A 20,993-nucleotide genomic window follows, 5' to 3' on the forward strand; every position below is an offset into this window, starting at 1 on the left:
CTCGTGTCATGATGATCTCGAAAAACATGGAGATTGTTAGATCACATTGGGCTGCCTGAAGACCCATCTTGCTCTCCCTGCTGAGCACAGTGACTGCAAGTCTCCCTTGTAGCTAGGCCCCTAGCCAGGAAGACTCACCTGGCCACCTTGCGCTTATCGTGGGGATGAAGCCTGTTTGCCATCTGGGGGTCCACTTCCTTCAGGCGGTGATGGAGGTCTTGGCCATCCAACTTCTCCAGCTCAGTCCTCCGACTGGCTGCTCCCCCTGTTGGACCCGGAGGCCAGGTCTTCTTCTGTAGGAGATATATCTGGGTAATGTCTAAATCTGCATCTGTCTAGATAGCTCCCATAACCCATGTTCCTGCAGGTGAGCTTCTAGCTTGCCTCTTCTTAGCAGGGCAGAAGTGGCATTCAACCTCACCCACCCACCGCAGCCTCACAGGGTCCTGCCCAAGGGAAAGAGGCTGGACAGAGAGAATCCTACAAGGCCCTTGAAAGAAACACATTTAACACAAGGTGTTACAAATTATTCCATGCACACTGGGCTCCTTCCTTCCCTGCTTTTTCTCCCTGACAGAGATCCAAAGCAATATACAGCATTCTCCTCTCCTTCATTTTATCCTCATAACAACCCTTTGAGGTAGGCTAGACTGAGTGTGTGATGGGCTCAAGCTCACCCAAGAAGCTTCTGTAGCATAGTACAGATTTGAACCTAAATTTCCCAGTTTCTAGTCCACTACACCACACTGGTTCTCTGGAGTTCTGTGTAATCTGAAAGCACATGCCCTTTCAGGAACAAAACACCTGGCAAAGCTGGCAACTGGCCTCAGTTGCAAGCAAAAACAGCTTCACATCAGTAACTGGAAGGCATCAGAAAAAGTTAATCTGGCAACGAAGTTTTATTTAATACTCAGATTTTTTCATGCTTGAAGGCATGTATATGAGACAGGACAAACAAAGGTTTTGAGATCAAGAGCGGTGATATTTGAATGGTGCCGTTTGGTAGGGATTCTGCAAACATCTCAAGGCCTACAGAAATCAATGAGGCCCAGGAAACTTTGGGAAGGGGGCAGGTTACAAAATGCATAAGGACAAAAATGCTCTTACTCAATATGCTGCCCATCAACATCTCCACACCCCCCCCCCCATCTCAGATCAGCTGAGCAGAAAACAGGAGCACTGTAGGCAGGTCCTTCCAAACTCTTGAACACTGACACACAAACCCAGCAAACTCTAAGCAGGCTGGAGTCTTGAGGATTGACAGGATATTGCTGAAATCTTTCACTGCCTTGGATATACCACTCAGGTCTTCCACCTCAGCACTCAAGGGTGCTCGGTGCCTTTCCTCCTGGGCCATCAGACATCCTTTCTCTAGCTGGAAAAACACCCATGCCCCAAATGCAACCTCTCTCCCCCAGAAGCAGGTTGTCCTTACCTCTGGGTCAATGAGGACCTTCCAGAGCAGAGATTCGATGTAATAGTTGGTTCCCCCAACCACAACTGGGATCTTCTTGCAGGCAAAGAGGTCTTCAATGTGTAAAGTTGAGGAGCACGAGCAAAGACTGTGTATGTCACCGGTATCTGTGTTGGCTGAGAAAACAGGGCCCTCCCAGGTAGGTGTGAAAAACCTCAGTTTGAGCCCCTGGAGAGCTGCTGCCAGTCTGAGTAGACAATACTGACTTTGATGGACTGAGGGTCTGATTCAGTTTATGGCAGCTTCATATGTTCATATGAAATGATGTGCCAAGGGCTGGCCTCAAAAAAAGCCCCTGTCCACTATCTTCAAGAATGCAAGAAGTCACTGGTGACACCACATGGACTTTGGATCAAATAGCATAACACTTCTCTGCCTCTTATCCTCTCTGTCCCCTTTCTCTGATGCCAGTCAGTCAGCTTCCAGATTGTCAAATGATACACACAGAGGGCCTTTTTTGTAGCAGGAACTGCTTTGCTTATTAGGCTACGCTCCCCTGATGTAGCCAATCCTCCAAGAGCTTACAGGGCTCTTCTTACAAGGCCTACTGTAAGCTCTTGGAGGATTGGCTATATCATGAGGATGTGGCCTCATATGCAAATGAGTTCCTGCTACAAAAAAAGCCCTATGTGTGACACATATAAGGACTTCATTACTAGGACTGGGGTAACAGCAAACCAGAGAGTCATAGGACATGTGCTTGCATTTATAAAAAGAAGGCACCACGCCACCTCACAATAACAGTATTGCTGTCCAGAAACTGTTATTCCAAAATGCAAGCCAACTGTTGAACAAGTTTACAAAAGTTGGGAACAGGGGAGAAGGATTTTAGATTTGTTTCAGATTCCTTTATTCTTTTCAGTTTCCTCTTGAAATACAGTGAGGACTAGGAACTTTAGCTCTGATTTACAGATTTCTGATGGAAGTCTAGGGGCACATACTACTTGCTGCCCACCTCTGCTAGACAGAGGAAAGACTGGGAGGAGACCTAGATATTTCTGATATATCTAAGATAACCGTTTTCCACGTTTCCATCTCTGGTTTCCTTAAAACCAGCCCCAGAGTTCTTTCTCCATCTCTGCTTGCCTGGCAAAATGTTGCACAGGAGCCCCCCAATTGCATTCTGTGTGGTATCATTGACTTTATGCTCATACAAAAAAGGAGAAGAACACCTCCCTGGGAAAGGATATGAGGGCTGTGGCTTTGTTTCGGAAGTCCACCACGTTGTAGTTTGTCACCAAAGGGTCCACAAAACTGATCATGTGATGCTTGCACAGTGCCTGTTCTTCCAGGGAAGCTTTGTTGGTGATTATGTCCAGTCCTCGGTATACCTGAGACAGACAGAGAGAGATTTTGGCATAAGACTTACCGTAAGTCTTGTTCCCACTGGGGTGGCAAAACTGTGACTGGACAGTATAACTCCTTACTTTGTAGGTAGGACAATTGTGGGGGGACAGTTTATATAAGCTGTCTTTGTTCTTGATATGTAAGCTTTCTGTATGAAGGGATTTTATTTTGTTCCAGTGAACATTCAGGCATGCTGTCTGAAGCAGTGATGCCCAAATGTGGCAAGTGAAGAAAATAAGTCTGCATGGAAGTTATGAGCCTAAGTGGCAAGTTGGGAAGTTATGTTTTGTCAAAGTTATCGGTCCAAGTGGCAAGTGAGAAAATAAGTCTGTGCGCTTAGCTTTATTAAGGAACTTTAGAAAAGCAGGAAGTATTGTACACCTATCAGAAGCTATTATGCATATCTGAAACCATTACGCTCATTAACCATACATATAAATGGACTCTATTATGTTTGAGAAAATAACTATTTATTTCAGAGTAATGTATCCCCTTTTACCTCAGAGCCACCCCCACAGACTGACCATTCTGTCATTCCACCACAGACAACTAAGACATCCAGCTCTTTGGGTCCCTCTGGAAATTCCCAGGTGACAGGCTATGGTGGCAGCAAAAATAAGAAAGGCAAGGAAGCAGAAAAACACACATCACACAACACACACAAGAGGTGTTTTTACAGAGGTCACACATAAAGGGGACATAGAGAAAAACTGTTACATGCTGTCTGAAGAGGTGCTGCCCAAATGCAGATTTGGCACTTCAGGGAGGAAAAAACTACTCAGCAGATGTGTATTATTTTCCCCCAAGGTTTTCTTTAAAACACTGTCATTTGAAAGGCTGCAATTTGCAAGGGCAGATAAACTTGAGGGAGGGGTGAGGACTGAGATTGTTCTCCTTGCACCCTGCCCCCACTGAAAATTGCCCCCTCCAAGTTTTTTTTTACACACACGCATTCTACTGGGAAAACCTACTAGTAAACATTCCCCAATGAGAGTACCAGCAGTTCTGGAGTGGTGATTTTTGGTGGACCAAGAGCACAAGAGAAAAGAATTTAATAGCCCCCCTCCCCCTACCACCTCCTTCAACGCTGGTAGGTCCTGCCTGAAGACATTCTCTGCCAGCACTGAAGAGAATGGAACAATGTTGGATACAATCCAGGCACTAGTTATAAGACCTCACTGCATATGACGGTTGAAACATGTCCCAATGACCCAGTGCTCGAAGGCACACAGTTTGCCCAGGGTCACCCAACCCTGCTTAAGACTCAACGTTCAGCAGTCAGACAATGTCACGCTCGCTCTGTGGGCACGTCCAGACAGAGCTCAGCAAATGATGAGCAGAGTCCCCTGGAGGACACTGCTGAGCCAAAGCTACCAGAACAAGGAAATGCAGCCTGGCCTGAGGGACACCCCAAAGTTCAGACTGTCTTCCACAGTCTTTTTTCCATGCCAAGTGTAGAGACTGACTGAACCTTACTTAGCTATGTCCTGAGAATCACTCATCCCCAGACTGAGCTCTAAATAAACAAAGCAACAACCAAAACCAGAGACATCCAGAGTATGAACAGAGTGCCTTCGGGTCACCCCTGACTGACCACAACTTAGCTGTATGGAGTACGAGGCTGGGCCACAGAATGAGCTCCCAAGGCAAATTTGTACCCCCACCACCAAGATCAGAAATTCATTGTAGCATATGTTCCCACAGACATTGCAAAGGATCACGTCTGGGCAGGTCAGGCACAGTGTGGCAGAACAGGAAAGGGAGAGGCGGGTCAGAGCAATGGCCTCAGGCCCTTTTAGGAAAAGCTGTACCTTCTTGAAGCAGATTACAGACCTGAGAATAGTGCCCCAGACAGCAGGCTTAGGTATAAAGCCACTATTTATTCCTGTGACCCAGGCAAGGAAATCAGCAAGAGGTTCAGGCACATAAAGAGCTGAGAGTTCAAGCTGCTAGGAATGTGGGGGATGGATTACTAGAGAACTTTGCTTTATGATGTTCAGAATCTGTGGCAGTGATTCCTGGCTGCATCTGCGCCCAAGTCTGGCAGAGAAGCCCCTAGCCTTGGGTAATTTTGATGTTCTTCTCATCCACCTGTCAAAAATTATTAAATCTCACAAGGAAACAAACCAAGAACCAGTCCATGGGTAAACAGATTTATTTTTTTCAGATCTGAAATCCTAGCTGGCAGGAAAACTGATCAACTGTCATCCTCCTGTACCAATAGGGAGAGATGACCCTTCTGATTTTTCAATCTATTGCACATAATACCAGGAGATTTTTTTTTGACTGGGCAAAATGGTTTTACCTCTTGGCTTTGCATTGCAATTCCTTAATTTTAAAAAGAACCTTGTGCTTCCCTTCTCGCCAGCAGTGATGCCCAACACGGTGCCCACTGAAGCATTTTTGGTGGCTGCTCCTTGTTCTACATACTGACCCCTTTCACACACCTTTTTCCTCGAGAAGTTCTTGTCCCCTATCATCCTGCTCACACTCCTTCCTTTTTATATTCCTCATCTTCCTTCTTTCCTTCCCATTGCAAAGTTCATCTTTCTCTTCTGAGTTTCTCTTTCTTTTTCACCCTTACTGCCACTTGACTCCTGGCTTGGAGACATCCTAAAGGCAATGGGAATATATAAAGAATGCCAAGGGGGCAATGGGATGGGGTGCAGGTCAACTCATCTCCAGAAACCTCTTAGGAAGCCTGGCCAGTACAGCTGCAGCTTAAGGGGCAGTGGGTGGTAGGCTTTGCATATTGGCTCCATTTGTCCTAAGTAAAGGCATGGGTCCTGACCTGAATGGCCCTGGTGAGCCTGATCTTTGGAAGCTAAGCAGGGTCAGTTCTGGTTAGTATTTGGATGGAAGACCACCAAAGAAGATGGGGGTTGCTGTACAGAGGCAGGCAATGGCAAAGCACCTCTGCTCGCCTCTTGCCCTGAAAAACCTACAGATATCATAAGTCAGCTATGACCTGACTGCACTTTCCACCACCAGAGGCCTGTGGATTCTTGACACAACTCTGTCACAACATCAGCTCAACCTCCAGCAGGAAGGGGAGGGGGGTAGAGTGACACTCCCCCATTGCAGGAAGTGAAAGTAAATACAAGTGAGCTAGAAAAGATGAACAAAGAGGCTGCAAAGTATGGTGGCTCCACATTCCTCTTGTCTCATCCCAGGAAACCCATCCTGCCCTCCCAGCACAGGCTAGATTTAAAATATTTTTACATTCACCAATAAAAACCACTGCACACAAGTTGGGAGACTCTCCAGTTACTTTCCACTATCAGTCCCATAAAGATTTGTATATGGTAACTAAAAGTATGCACCACAATTGATTTCAAATGGATTAATATTGTGTGTGTGTGTAAGCACCATCAAGTTGCAGCTGACTTATGGCAACTCCATAGGGTTTTCAAGACAAGATACTAATAGTAAAGTAAAGTAAAAGTAATGGAGGTGGTTTGTCATTGCCTTATTCTGCATAGCAACCCTGGACATCCTTGGTGGTCTCCAATTCAAATACTGACCAGGGCTGACCCTGCTTAGCATCCAAGATCTATTGAGATTGGGCCAGCCTGGGCCACAGGGAGCACCAAAAATTACTATATTAATTGACATTGAAATCTTCCATTTCCCATCTGAAGTGAGCAGTGACTCAGCAAAGCTCATGCCCTGCCACAAATTTTGTTAGCCTTTAAGGTGCTGTTGCCATGCTCCATCTGCCTCCTCTCAAGCAGGAAGGGAACTAATAGCATCTTTTTCTTTGAGGTGGGGTTCTTTCCAATACACCATTCTAGTATTTATTGCATTACATTACATCACTATGCTAATCTACTATTCCAAATAATAAATACACTAAAATACAGTGACCCATCTTGATCACCCTCTTCCACCAAACATGTCATTTAATTAAATTTGAAATTAAAAGTATATATGGGGGAGGATTAGGGCCCAGGTCCCCCATAGTAACCATTTGGTAGTGGGACCCACTACCCCTTTTTCAAAATTTCAAACAGGGCTTGCAGGCTCAGCAAGGTATAGGCCTGTTCTGGGGAGTGGAGAACTGATATTCTACCCTTTCCCAAGGGGAAGGATGATTTAAAAGAAAATTAAAGAGTCACCCCATAGGGTAGTCCCTTCAAGCAAAGGGTACAGGTGCTGCATGTAAAGCCCCAGAACTGTGGGAGGAAGAGGAAAAAGACCACTTAATTTCGCATGATGCGTCCATCTCTGTACTGAAGTGACCCCACCCTTGCAAGCAGAAATCATTTTGGGAAGTAACTGCTCCTCTTTCTTAACTGTCTCATGTCCCCCCTGCCTTGCCCTGTGACCAAAAGCAGCCAAGACCCCCCCTCCCAGGAGAGGGCTTCTCTAAAGAGGGTCCATTGTTCCACTGATGGGCGCATTCTTTGTCTGAGCCCCATCATTCATTCTTGCCAACACAAACCTCTTCAGTGCTGTCTTATCTACAGCCCCTGGCAGTGCCCTCACACAAAGGGGCCGGGTGCTATGAGAACATCTGCTAAGCTGCTCTGAAAGGGCTCTACAGACAAGCAGGGGTCAGAGGAAGCTTCTCTAGGCCTGGCGCTTGCTCCCTAAGGAAGCCTGCCCTAGTGTGTGCCTCGTGAAGGCAGTCTTTCAGGTCAGAAAGTGGATTTCAGTGCTGAGAGCAGCACTCTGTCCTCTTTCTGTCCCTCACTGTAACTTTTAAGATTAACGACTGGGGGTGGGGTGGTGGTGCGTGCATGTGTCTTCTTACACTGTCTGTTCTGCCTACTCTCAGAAGATCAGGGCACAAACCTTGAGACTTCCAATGCCACACAGGTACCCTAAATGTCTGGGGGAAAGAGCAGGAAGGATGTCTGTTCTCATCGGTGCAAGCAGCTGTCAACTAGCATGTTGAAGCAGTGGTTTCCCTGCAATACCACACAGAAGTGTGGCTTGTACACCCCCTTGCACCCACCAGACTGCTGCTTCTTTGCTGATTTACTTAAACATGCATCTGCCACTCACAGCTGATGCAAGTACCTTTTGACCTGTTGTTAATTTGTACACTTTCCAGCCTGAAGTTTAAACAGTAAAGTGTAAACTGGCATTCAGTGTGTAGCCTGTGTGTGGAAGAAGAGGAAGGAGGGGATCTCTTGCACAAAACAGACCTCCCCTCTCTCAATTTAGGAATTCCACAGTTGAGTTTTTCTCTATGCACCAGCTTCTTCTTGCATCTGAAAAGCCTTTGTTGAGTTTTAAGAGGCCAGAAGACATCCACCACTAGCTGGCACACAAGTGGCTACTCCAAGTGACAATGTTTAGATATGTGGTGATTTGGCTGGAATAATCAAGTGAGCATGCACTGTCCTTTTCATAGTAATGGGTGTGGCCTGAAAGACCTTGCCAGGGTCACATTACTTTTTCTACTGCTAAGAAACAGCAAAAGCAGCAACTGAAGCCCCTTTTAGGCTACTGACTCCGGGGGAACTTTTCCCTGTGCAGCGTGTGATTGCAGAGCTTCCACACGACTCCCTTTGTGCCAGATCAGAGGTGGAAGTACTGTGGGAAGATGCTCCACTCACAGCAATGTGGGAAGAGGGTGGAGCTAACTCCACCTTCAAAATGGCAAAGCTAATCTTTGTTTTCTTCCTTCCTTTAAGGGGCTTTTAAAAAAGCTGCTTTGCACCACAGCTCAGCTGGGAAAGGGACAGCTTGTCATAACTGTGGTGTGCAGGCACTTCTGGGGTGTGTGGGCAGAGTCAGGACAGAGTGGGTAGGGACAGGGCATGTGGATGCCAACCCTGGCATCTCTCACTCCACTTGCTGCTGCTTCTTCAGGGTGTGTGTGTGTGTGTGCGTGGAGGAGTGGCTTTTCCTCACCCTGCCCAGAAGTGGCCTTCCAGCAGAGGAGTAGGGTTGCCAGATCCCTGCTGACCACTGAAAGCATCCATTTTCTCCAGGGGAACTGATCTCAGTAGTCTGGAGATGAGCTGTAATTCCAGGGGATCCCACCTGGAGACTGGCATCCCTGGAGGAGCATGTAAAGGGAAAGAAGGGGAGAGCCAAGAAATTCTGGGTATGCCTCATACTTGGATAAACTGGTTGAAAGTACTAAGGTTAAGTATAGAGAAGAATGAGCCTTTTGGAGAAAGAATCAGAAAAGGTAAGTGTTGCCTTATCAACTGCTAGGAATTCTTTGCAATTTGCACTAAAGATGTAGGACAGGTGTTATCCAGCAGACTTCTGAATTTACTGTCAAGACAGGCCCTTGCAAAAGCTCCTAAGTTAACCCAGCAGTTGCAAGGTATTTTTTTCTGATGGATGCATAGCTAGATCAAAAGGCCAAGAAGGAGAAAGCAGTTGCCCTCTCAGTGGTGAAACAAGCAGGGTGAATGCTCAAGGGTCTGTATGTGGACTGAAGTTATTTCCATTTTTCAAACAGGATGTGAATAAGAAGGTGTGAACCCCAAACAGTTTAGGATTTAGAGAGCCAAGCAGACACCCCAAGGAGAGAAAAAGAGGCCAGAAAATCCACTGGGGGGGGGGGGGGGAAGGTATTGCAGAGATACTAACAGTGGGCAATGACTACCTAAGAAAAGGGCTTAGATCAAATGCACAAATGCGCATGAAGATGTGGGCTGGTGGTGAAAATGTCAAATTCCACGTTCCCCAGAGAGTACTAAGATCGGGCTCGCAAAATCTGCTAGTAATCCCCAGGCCAAAGGAGGCCCGTCTGAAATCCACCAGGGATCGGGCCTTCTCGGTAATGGGCCTTACTGGTGGAACCAGCTGCCGGAAGAGGTAAGGGCCCTGCGGGACCTAGGGCAGTTCCGCAGGGCCTGCAAGACAGTCCTCTTCCGGCTGGCTTACAACAACTAACTGACACTGAGAATTTTTGGATGGAGCTAGAATGCATTTTGATAGACCGCTGCTTTTTATGTTTTACGTTTTACTAAATTATTGTTTTAACTGTTGTTATTTAACTGTTTTAAGCCAAACCTATGTAAGTTTTATATGTTGTAAGCCGCCCTGAGCCAACTCGGTGGGAAGGGCGGGATATAAATCGAAAATAAATAAAAAAATAAAAAAAAATGACCAACAAAGTTTTATTCAGAACATAAGCTTTCATGTGCTGCATGCACACTTCATCAGACGAGGAATCAGGTACAGTGAGCAGAGCTACATGTGGCTGGTGGGCAGTGGTTTAGAATGCAAAATGGTACAAATTTAAGATCCAATGACAGAACAGTAAAATTAACAAATTGAGCAAACCTTTGATCCGGGTAGCATGAGCATGAGAAAGCAATAAAACAATAATATGACAAAATGTGAGAATGTCTGTCAATCACTCTAGTATATAAGCCTGGGTCAAAAAGAGGGCATAACTTTCTCAGAAGATTTTCCCATCTAACTAATTTACCTTTTAACATGTAACATACATATAGTTTGCCATTAGAAGAAAAATACATTAAAATATAGTGGAATATGGGTTTAGTATGTGTAATGAGATAAACAGCCAATATCCCTATTTGAGTATGTCAATACAGCTAAAAGAGAAATACATTGGATAGTGATGCTCTTGACCACCTAATTTACTATTTAAAATGTAAACATCATTCTAGTTTGCCATTAGAAAAAAGAATACAATAAAATATAGTGAAAATGGGTTAAGTATATGTAATGAGATAAACAGCCAATATGCCTATTTTGAGTATGTCAGTTCCAAAAATTATTGTGATACACTATTCTAAAACAGAAATACATTGGAATACTGTGGATGTATAACTATACTCAGTGAGAGTAGTTTTAGCATCTGTAATTAGTTAAAAAACTAATATCCCTGTTCAATCCTGGGGAGGTGTTCGTTCCAAGTTTCATAATAATTTGTAATTCAGCAATTTCTCTCTCCATTCTGTTTTTGAAGTTCCTTTGCAGTAAAACAGCTACTATGAGGTCACCCATTGAATGCCCTGGAAGGTTAAAGTGATCTCCCACAGGTTTCTCAGTTCTGTAATTCCTGATGTCAGATTTGTGTCCATTTATCCTCTGACGGAGGGTTTGTCCTTTTTGCCCTATGTAGAGAACTAAAGGGCATTGTTGGCATTTAATGGCATATATAATGTTGGAAGATGAACAAGTGAGTGAGCCTGAGAGGGTGTAGTTAATGCTGTTAGGTCCATTTGACTGTCTTGTCTGGGTGTATGTGGCAGCAAAGTTGGCACTTGGGTTTATTGCAAGCTCTGGTACCGGTGTCCATGCTCAGATGAGATGTTGTATTGTTGTGGGTGAGGAGTTGTTTGAGATTAGGGGGCTGTCTGTGAGACAGACATTTTCACATGTTGACATATTACTGTTTTATTGCTTGCGCATGCTCATGCTACCCGGATCAAAGTTTGCTCACTTTGTTAATTTTACTATTCTGTCACTGGATCTTAAATTTGTACCATATGCATCACAAACCACTGCCTACCAGCTATATATCGCCCTGCTCACTGTACCTGATTCCTCGGCTGATGAAGTGTGCTTGGAGCACACTAAAGGTTACGTTTTGAATAAAACTGTTGGTCTTAAAGATTAATTTGACTCCTACTTTGTTCTACTAATTCTGACCAACACGGCTGCTCACTTGGATCGATCTACAAGGAGTCCGTCAAGGCAGAGGAAAGGACACCCCTTCGGGTTGGTTCCTGCGTCCTTCCAAGCCCTGCAAAGAGCCACCAGCGTTACTACTAGCCTAGCCCTCGCTCTTAAAGATCTCCGGTTGGCACTAACTCGGCGCCCACCTGGGAAGCATTCAACAGGAGCTCAGAGTAAGAGCGCTCTCTTCGCTGCACGGACCATGCACTGAAATCCCTTCCCGCCGCCCGGAAGCCCAAGACCGACCTGCGCTCTGCATGTGCTTAGAGGTACGCCTGTCTGCCAGTGCCGTCCTACCTGCATAGAGTCCGCGCTGATGATCTCGCCGCCAAGGCGGAGGCCGAGCTGCAGCGCCAGCCGGGACTTGCCGGTGCCGGTCGCCCCCAGGATTACCACAAGAGGCAGCTGCCGCGCCGCCGCCATAGCCAGCTTCGGCCTGGAGGAAGTCGCGCAGGCGAGCGAGGCCTCTCTGCGCTGCCAACCCGGGAAGAGGAAGGGAAGAGGCGGAGCGCTGCAGGGTGATGGGGCCGGACCGAGGGGTGCCCTTGGTCTCCAGGGTGGGCGGTGCAGGCCTTTGCGTGCGCGGCCTTAGCTCTGGCCCGAGAAGGGAACTTCAGCAGCCTCTCCTTTCTAGAAGCCCGGGGCAAATGTTTAGGAGAGCGCTGGAGCAACCGGGGAATGGACGCAGCCGCACACATGCACTTTGCACATGCCCAGAATCACTTCTGTGGTTTTCTTTAAACAGCAGAACGGGAAGATGCTGCACAGATGCTCAGAGGCACTTCATTTGGAGTATTTCTTCGAGAAAAGAGAGAGGCGCTGGCTCCTTTTATGGACGAATTCTCGCACATGCTGAGAGATACCTAGCGCTGCCAGAAGTGAAGGACCCGGGACTCGTGTGTATACCGATGGATGGCGTTTGCGATGCCATGTAGATCCGGATTTAGAAGGCCGGGCTTAAAGCCCTGATTTCACTTGTGGCCTTGGGTCTCTCTCTCTCTTAGCCCCCCGCCCCCCCCCCCAATCATCATGGCCCTGTTGACACTAGCTTTGTGAAAGGGACCTCAAAGTGATCCCCCCCTCTTCTAAAGGGCTCTTGAAATGATAATAAAATCAGATCAATTTTAAACTCCCCCAATGGACACCTGTGTTCCTATTCTTTTTTCAGAAACTGGAATGTTGCCTTAATTGTATCATCATTGCATGAAATATTATATTTATTTCTCCTAAAAAGCTCCACCCGAAATAACTTGGGCCAGAAGGATGTGGATGAACCTGGAGATGAAAGGTAGATAAAACCCCAAACCCTGTGCCCCTGGATTACATACAGACCCCCTCCAAGCCTCACCTGTGTTGGTTTTCTTTCCAAAGGTGACAAATGAAAGTTTTCCTGTCTACTTGCTGGGAAAAAAGCCAGGAGTAAGACAACTGCCCTGTTTTCTGCTTGGTGTGAAAAGCTAGGGTTGGATTGGGGCAGATGTCAATCTGACCTGTGACCATGTGAGCCCAAGCTTTGGGAAAAGGTAGTTTGGTATCTTCGAAAATGGACCACAAGGCTGCTCAGCAGTGATGTTACCAGCTGGGGAAATTCACTACAGGCTCTTATCTGTTCTCCCTTATATCTTGGAATTCAATCCATTGCAGGCCTGAGAAGCCTTTTGACGGCAAATGGTGGCTCCTGCTAGGGCTACCAACCTGGAGATGCCCTAGAATTATAACTGATTTCCAGACTACATGGTTCAGTTTCCCTGGAGGAAATGGCTCCTTTAGCATTATACTCTTTTGAGGTCCCTCCCTTCTCCAGTCCCCTCCCAAATCTCCAGGAATTTCCCAACCCAAGTTGGCAATTCCATGTCCTTGCTCATGCAGTGCAGTCACAGACCATACTTGGGCTTCCTCTGTGTCTTTATTTATGTATTTCAACTTTTATACCCACCTTTCCCCATGGCATTCATTGTACAGATGCCTTAACTGTTTTGCGCTTGAGGCCATCAGCTTTGGCTGGGGTGGTTTCATCATATCTGCGGGGTGGGGCTGACAGTTACTGGCACACAACAGTAGAAAGAAATTTTGAAAAGGGCAAAGTGAGGCGAGGGATTCACATGACAATAATATTGGAAATGGGAGAATTGTATGTGGCACTCGGGTGGGATGCCCTTGGGAAAGGATGAAGAGATTAACTTGCGATCAAAGACCAGGAGAAAGGAATGGTTACTGTAGCAACTGAAAAAGTAAGGAAGGAAAAAAGATGGGGAGATGGTGATGAAAGCTATTGCCAAGGTAACAGAAGGGGTTCTGTGATTTTCTGCCATGGCAACAGAGGGAGGGGAGACGGCTCTTTGCCTAGCAACACACATCTCTCACCATGGCAACAGGGAGAGCAGGGGTCCCCTGTTCAAAAGCAAGAGATATTATTGGAGGAGATAGGATTATAGCAGTCACGGCAAAGCTGGCAGCAAAAATTTACTAGCCTGGGTGCAGACCTGCCTCCTCGTTCTACAGCAAAAACGATATGAAAAATATATGCTGCCTCTGCTCACCCGGATTTTTGTTTTTAAGAAGCTTTCCCTGGAGGGGAAAAATGCTTCCTTGGCAAAAGTGTAAAACTGCTATTACAGAGTAAGGCAGTTTAATCTCCAAAAGATGCTTTGAGGAAGGTCTGTGTAGAAACTGAGATCTTGGTGAAACTGGGGGTCTTGTTAACAGCCATAGTGTCTGGTGGAGAAGAAAACGAGCAGAGCGGAAGTAATTTCCTGTTGTTTGTAGCAGGGCTGTAGTATTGTTTGCAGTGCATAAACTACTCTGCAAACTGCTGGTCCCTGGTTCAGTCCCCCGCCCTTGAAAGGATCCCAGGTTGCCCAGCTGATAAAGATCTTTCTTTGCTTGAAGACCGTATGAGGTGGATAACCATGTTGGTCTACAATAGAAGAGCAATATTCAAGTCCTTTAGCATGTTAAAAGACCAATAAGATTACTAAGATATAAGCTGGCATCTGAAGACTTTCAGAACTATGACTCTCAGAAGCGTATACCCCAAGAATCTTGTCAATTTTTAAAGTGCTGCTGGACTTGAATCCAATCTTCTCTGCTTGAGACTCTAGAGAGCTGCATGCACAGCAGACAATGCTGGGCTAAGAAAATGGCAGCTTTGTATTGTGATGTGTGCTCTGAACAGGAAGTCATTTTGCCCCCAAGAGAGACACTCTTCCAAGGAAAACAAGGAAGAGGCTGGCTCAGGAAGAGGAAACGATTTTGGCCTAAGGGCTAAAAAAAGGTAGCATCTACCTGACTGTATTTATGTGCTGGAAAACAACTGGGGGGAGGAAGCCAGGGCTGTGTGTGGCTCACCACACTGCATAAGTACTCTATAGATCTTAGCTTTTTTTGCATGCTCTGGAGAAAGGGACCACAGTTAATGCCCCACTCTATGCTTTCATTGCGCACACTGAGGGGTGTGGCTGCCACTGGATGAAAAGAATGCCCTGCATGATGTCTGGTCCTAAAAGATGCAATGAGCTGGAGCTTAGTGAGGCCTGGGAGCACCAAGAGAGAGTTCATTTCCTCTGAACATTACAACAGTTGCCATGGTAAGCAATTCTTTCTCTATGAGAGGAGCTTCCTCTGGACCCTGCTGGCTCTCAGAAACATCCCCAATCTGTCTCCTTTTCAGGTACACACCCAAAGGGTAGAGAATCAGGCATGGCATGCAACTTTGATTCCTGAGATGATATCCACTACTACCCATGCAGTTGCCACTGGTCATAGAGCCAGCTTTACAGTAGGAGTGGGGAGTAGCAATGGCTTCTGCACCCAGTAACCTGCATGTGGCTGTTCACTGGAGCAGGCTTAGCAGCAACATCATGCACCTGTGTGGCACTGTGCCAGCCATCAGAACGAATGTGGCACTTGGGACCAGGGCCAGAGGGAGCTCCAGTTCATGATAAAACAGGAGAACAATCTTAAGCTGCTCTGCAGTTTCCGTAAATCTATAATAAAAGGAGGCATCTCTGTGGCAGGCATAACTCATCAGAAAATAAAGCTAGGCATTTGAAACTGGCTAGCAACTTCAGAATGATTGTGGGAATTGCGCTGCCAAAGGGGAAGATAATTAAAACATCCCGAATCGCTTTGCTATTTGCAATGGATGCAAAGGTTCTCTGTTTGTGGCAGGGATAACATAAAATAAAGTGAGAGCCAGTTTGGTGTAGTGGTTAAGAACAGCAGACTCTAATCTGGAGAACTGGGTTTGATTCCCCAGTCCTCCACATGCAGCTGCTGGGTGACCTTGGGTCTGTCACAGTTCTCTCAGCTGTTCTCAAGATCAGTTCTTCCAGAGTTCTCAGCCCCACCTACCTCACAGAGTGTCTGTTGTGGGGAGAGGAAGGGAAGGAGATTGTTAAGCTGCTCTGAGACTCCAAGTGTAGGGCAGGGTATAAATGCAATCTCTTCTTGGTCACCAGCTTGGAACATCCAGGCCCAAAGTAGCTCCAGAAAATCCTTATGCTATTTGCAATGGAAGTAACAATTTGCTCATGAGATGCCAGGAAGGCACCACACAAGGAGAGTAGAAAATATTCATGCGACAAAAGGGACTTAAAAACTCCCTGAGTTATCAGAGCCACTGTTGAAAAGTGGTTATAGCATCTGAATGGGATCTAGAAGGCCCAGGTCCAAATACCATCTATGCCCTGGAAACCTGGGTGAATTAGGGCCACTGAAACACACAGCCTAACCTACCTCCCAAGATTGTTGTAGTTAAAACAATTTTATTTGGTAACATATGGTAACAAATTATATTTCTTGCATCATTAATAACTTTTATCTATCCCATATATTACTTTCTACCCACCCCTCCCCCCATTACTTGACCCCTGCCGGTGTTATTTACTTAAAGTACTAATGTTTAAAGGTACCCTTAACTAATAAAAACAAAAATTAATATTCTTCTTTTTTCTAAGACTTAATCATTATCAAAAATTGTCCAATGTCCTTTTATTTTCCACTCTTTTTCTACATATCTTCTGAACTTTTTCCACTCAATCTTAAAAACTTCTAAATCATAGTCTCTTAAAATTCTTGTTAATTTGTCCATTTCACTCCATGTCATAACTTTTACATTCCAATCCCATTTCTCTGGTATTTTTTCTTGCTTCCACAACTGCGCATATAATATCCTAGCAGCTGAAAGCAAGTACCAAATTATAGTTCTATCTTCTTTTGGAAATTTTTCCATTTGTAATCCCAACAGAAAAGTCTCTGCAGCTTTCTTAAATTCATATCCCAAGATCCTAGAAATTTCTTGTTGAATCATCTGCCAATACTTTTTTGCTCTTTCATAAGTCCATCAAATATGGTAGAAAGAACCTTCATGTTTTTTACATTTCCAACATCTATCTGGCATCTTATTATTCATCTTTGCCAGCTTTTTAGGAGTCATATACCATCTATACATCATTTTAAAACAGTTCTCTTTAATACTATGACACGTCGAAAGCTTCATAGAGTTCTTCCACAAATATTCCCAAGTTTCCATCTGTATTTCTTTATTTACATTAATTGCCCACTTAATTTGAGATTTCACTACTTCATCTTCCATAGACCATTTTAAAAGTAATTTATATAATTTTGAAATTAATTTTTCGTTGTCTCCAAGCAGAACTTTTTCCATTTCTGTTTGCTCTTTTCTTATTCCTTCAGTTTTAATGTCATTCTCCACCAAGCTCTTTATTTGTTGCATTTGGAACCAATCATATTTATTATTCAGCTCTTCAGCAGTTTTCAGTTTTATTTTGCCACTTTGTATTTTTAATAGTTGATTATGAGACAACCACTTTTCTTCACCCGTCTCAGCTGTTATTTTTATTACTTCTGCTGGCACTATCCATAACTGTTTTCTCTCATCTCCATATTTCTTATATTTCATACATGTATTTAGCAAATTATTTCTTATATAATGGTGAGAGAAAAAGCCGTCTATCTTTTTCCCCCCATAATACATATAAGCGTGCCAGCCAAATTTATTTCCATGACCTTCCAACGCTAAGAGTTTTTTGTTTAACAACATTATCCATTCTTTTATCCATACTAAGCAAACTGCTTCATGATATAATTTTAAGTCTGGTAATTGAAATCCGCCTCTCTCTTTTCCATCTGTTAAAATTTTCATTTTAATTCTTGGTTTCTTCACCACCCACACAAACTCTGAAATTTTTCTTTGCCATCTATTAAATTGTTTACTTTCTTTCACAATTGGAATAGTCTGAAACAAATACATTATTCTTGGTAGAATATTCATTTTAATTGCGGTTATTCTACCCAACAGTGACAAATTAAGTTTATTCCACTTTAACATAACTTCATCCATTTTACGCCATAGCTTCTCATAATTATTTTTGAACAAATCAATATTCTTCATTGTTATCTCCACACCCAAATATTTTACCTTGGAGGTAACTTCACAGCCCATTAGTCTCTGCAATTCTTGTTGCTTATTTATTTGCATATTTTTACATAGAAGTTTTGATTTTTCTTTATTAATACAAAGTCCCGCCAACTCCCCATATTCTTGTATTTTGGCTAACAACAAAGGTGTGATTTGTATGGGGTTTTCATTTATAAACATTATATCATCTGCAAATGCTCTGTATTTGTAAGTAAATCCTTTTACTTTTAATCCTTCTATTTCTTTATCTTCTTGAATTTGCATCAGTAATATTTCAAGAGTCATTATAAACAACAGTGGGGAAAGTTGACAACCTTGTCTTGTACCTTTACTAATTATCATGTCTTCTGTAAGATCAGCATTTATACATAGCCTTGAACGTTGTTCAGTATATATTGCTTTTATCATTCTTATAAAGCTTTCTCCCAGCTCCATTTTCTCCATTATTGCAAACATAAAATCCCAATTTAAATTGTCAAATGCTTTCTCTGCGTCCGCAAAGAATAATGCTACTTCCTTTTCTGGATGTCTTTCATAATATTCTACAATATTTACAACAGTTCTGATATTGTCTCTTATTTGCCTTTTGGGAAGAAACCCCGCTTGATCCTCCTTTATAAAATTTATCAAATATTGTTTAAACCGTTCTGCCAAGATTCTTGTATATATTTTATAGTCATTATTTAATAATGAAATTGGTCTATAATTTTTTACGTTCGTAACATCTCTATCTTCCTTTGGAATCAACGAAATAACAGCTTCCTTCCACGTATTTGGTATTTTCCCTTTTGTTCTTATCATATTCATCAATTTCTGAAGTTTTGGGATTAACTCCTCTTTGAGGGTTTTAAAAAATGTAGCTGTATATCCATCTGGCCCAGGTGCTTTTCCATTTTCCATTGCATTAATTGCTGCTTCAATTTCTATTTTTTTCAATTCGACCATTCAAAACTTTTTGCATATTTTCTGCTAAGGGTGCTATTTTTATCTTTTGTAAGTACTCATTCATCTTTCCTTTCCTTATTTTAACACCTTTAAATAACTTGGCATAATACTTAAAGAATTCTCTTTTTATTCCTTCTTGATCTACCATCTCTTCCATCCACCACAATTTTATTAATAATTTTACTTTCTCTCTTTTTCTTCAGTTGCCAGGCCAAATATTTTCCGGGTTTGTTTGCTCCCTCCAAAGATTTCTACTGCAATCTTTTCAGATTCCATTCCAGTTCTTTATTTAACAAATGTCTCATTTGCATTTGTAATATTGTAATCTCCCTTATAATTTTCTTTTTCCCTGGCCTTTTTCTCCGGGGTTGGAAAATGCCGAGCTGAATTGCTTCTCAGAAGGGGAACAGGCTGGGGCTTCTGTTCGGGGTAGTGGAGGGCAATTTAATGCCTACTGCCTATTTTTCTCAGTCAGAGATCAGTCCAAGATATGCACAGGAAACTGTGAGATTTACCTTGGCTAAAAGGGAGTCCCGGGGGGGGGGCCTCCTTTGAGGGGTCTCCAGAGACGAGTTGCATATTCATCATCTGCAGAAGTTTCCAGAGTCATTTATTTGACATAAGCTCGACAGGATCCTAACCTTCTTTGAGAATGCTAAACATCTAAAGTTATACAAAACTGGTGTTGGATCTGGATAACTGCAGAAAAAGGTACTGATGACTGTCTTCATTCCGGGACTATTTAAAGTTAAACAAAATAAAATCAGAAGGTGGGAAATAGAGATTCAGAAAGCTTGGAAGAAGAAGGGGAGAAGGGGCGAAATTTGAATTTTGTAAATTTAAAGGACAGTGCTAAAAAGTGGAAAGGAATTTATTGTTTTGTCTACTTGTGCTTTTGGTGAAAAAGCCCCATCGTCACAGATTTGCAGCTCTCATAGTCAACACAGGAAATACGTCAAACATCGCGTGATCTTTTTACCAGTGAAAACAGGATTTGGTGGCAAGAAAAGCAGGAAGTGTCGGATGTAAAAGGGAAATCATTGAATCAGATAGCCTACTCTAGGATTATTAATATCATAGAAAAACATCGGCGGCCATTGCTAGGAGGTCAAAATTTAAACAAAGTTTTTAAAGTGTTCGGGACATTAAAAATTGATGAAGCTGAGAGGTGACAATTATAAGGTAAATACTATTGGACATTATCGCTGATAATTATTTTAGAAGCCTTTTGAAGGAAAAAATTTGTAAAGGGAAGCAGAAAGTCGCGACCGCCATTTTGGAAGAAATAAAAACTTTAAAAATTAATATCTGAGCCCAGGAAGCTCTGAGGAAGGCGAAATTAGGCTTATTGAAAAGGGCAAGCCTTACTCTATCAAACCTGATAGTTTAAATTTAATTTGGAGAGGTCCAAATTTTGGTGTTTTTTTTTAAATGTCAGAGCATAAGTTAACCCCGTGCAAGGACTGCCTCAATGGAGAAAATGCAAGAGCAATTAGAAGCAGTGGAAGCCAGGATGGTGAAAGGGGTGCGAGACATAACTGCTTCTAAAAAAGAAATTAGAAAAGACATTGAAGAGCTAAGGAAAGATATAGAAGATTTCAGAAATGAGACTGTGGTAACATCAAAGAAAGTGGAAGAGAGAGTGAAAGTACATGATTCCACCTTGCTAAAAATGCAAGAAAAGGTGGCAATTCATGACTGCAAATTGATGGAAACCCAGATACGTCTGAGAGGAGTACCTGAGGATGAAGAGACTGATTTGAAAGGATATATAATAAGAATAATTGCAGAATTCTTGGAGGAAGATCCTGAAGGAACTAGAAGCATGTATGACTATATGTATATAGTGAACTCACTATATGCCAAGAAAAATAATCTACCAAGAGATGTGGTTAGAAGATATATGACAAAAGAAATGGTGGGAAAAATCTTGAAGAAAAATTTCAGAAACTTGGTGGAATGAGGAGAATCAGTGGGACACGGTGATTCCTGGATATAAGTTATATCGGAAGGATAGGGAGGGAAGGGTTGGAGGTGGGGTGGCTCTGTATGTCAGAGAGGATATACGGTCCAGTAAGACTGAGGTCAGAGAATTAGATTCCCTTTTAGAAATGCTTTGGGTTGAAATAGAGGGCCCAAAAGGAAATTTAACTATGGGAGTTT

General features: G+C 43.5%; 1 protein-coding gene across 1 annotated transcript in view; it reads right to left on the bottom strand.

Moving 5' to 3' along the window:
• Nucleotides 1-13,462, bottom strand: part of TRIT1 (tRNA isopentenyltransferase 1) — a 28,294-nt gene extending 14,832 nt beyond the window's left edge. The window contains exons 1-5 of the mRNA XM_060257630.1: nt 13,380-13,462; nt 11,741-11,954; nt 2,663-2,805; nt 1,436-1,532; nt 139-293 (exon numbers count right to left, since the gene is read on the bottom strand). Of these exons, the coding sequence (XP_060113613.1) occupies nt 139-293; nt 1,436-1,532; nt 2,663-2,805; nt 11,741-11,954; nt 13,380-13,462 (692 nt within the window). The remainder of the gene's footprint in view (nt 1-138; nt 294-1,435; nt 1,533-2,662; nt 2,806-11,740; nt 11,955-13,379) is intronic.
• Nucleotides 13,463-20,993: the final 7,531 nt, after the last annotated feature.

Source organism: Heteronotia binoei, chromosome 17 (genome assembly GCF_032191835.1).
Source record: "Heteronotia binoei isolate CCM8104 ecotype False Entrance Well chromosome 17, APGP_CSIRO_Hbin_v1, whole genome shotgun sequence".
Taxonomy (NCBI): Eukaryota; Metazoa; Chordata; class Lepidosauria; order Squamata; family Gekkonidae; genus Heteronotia; species Heteronotia binoei.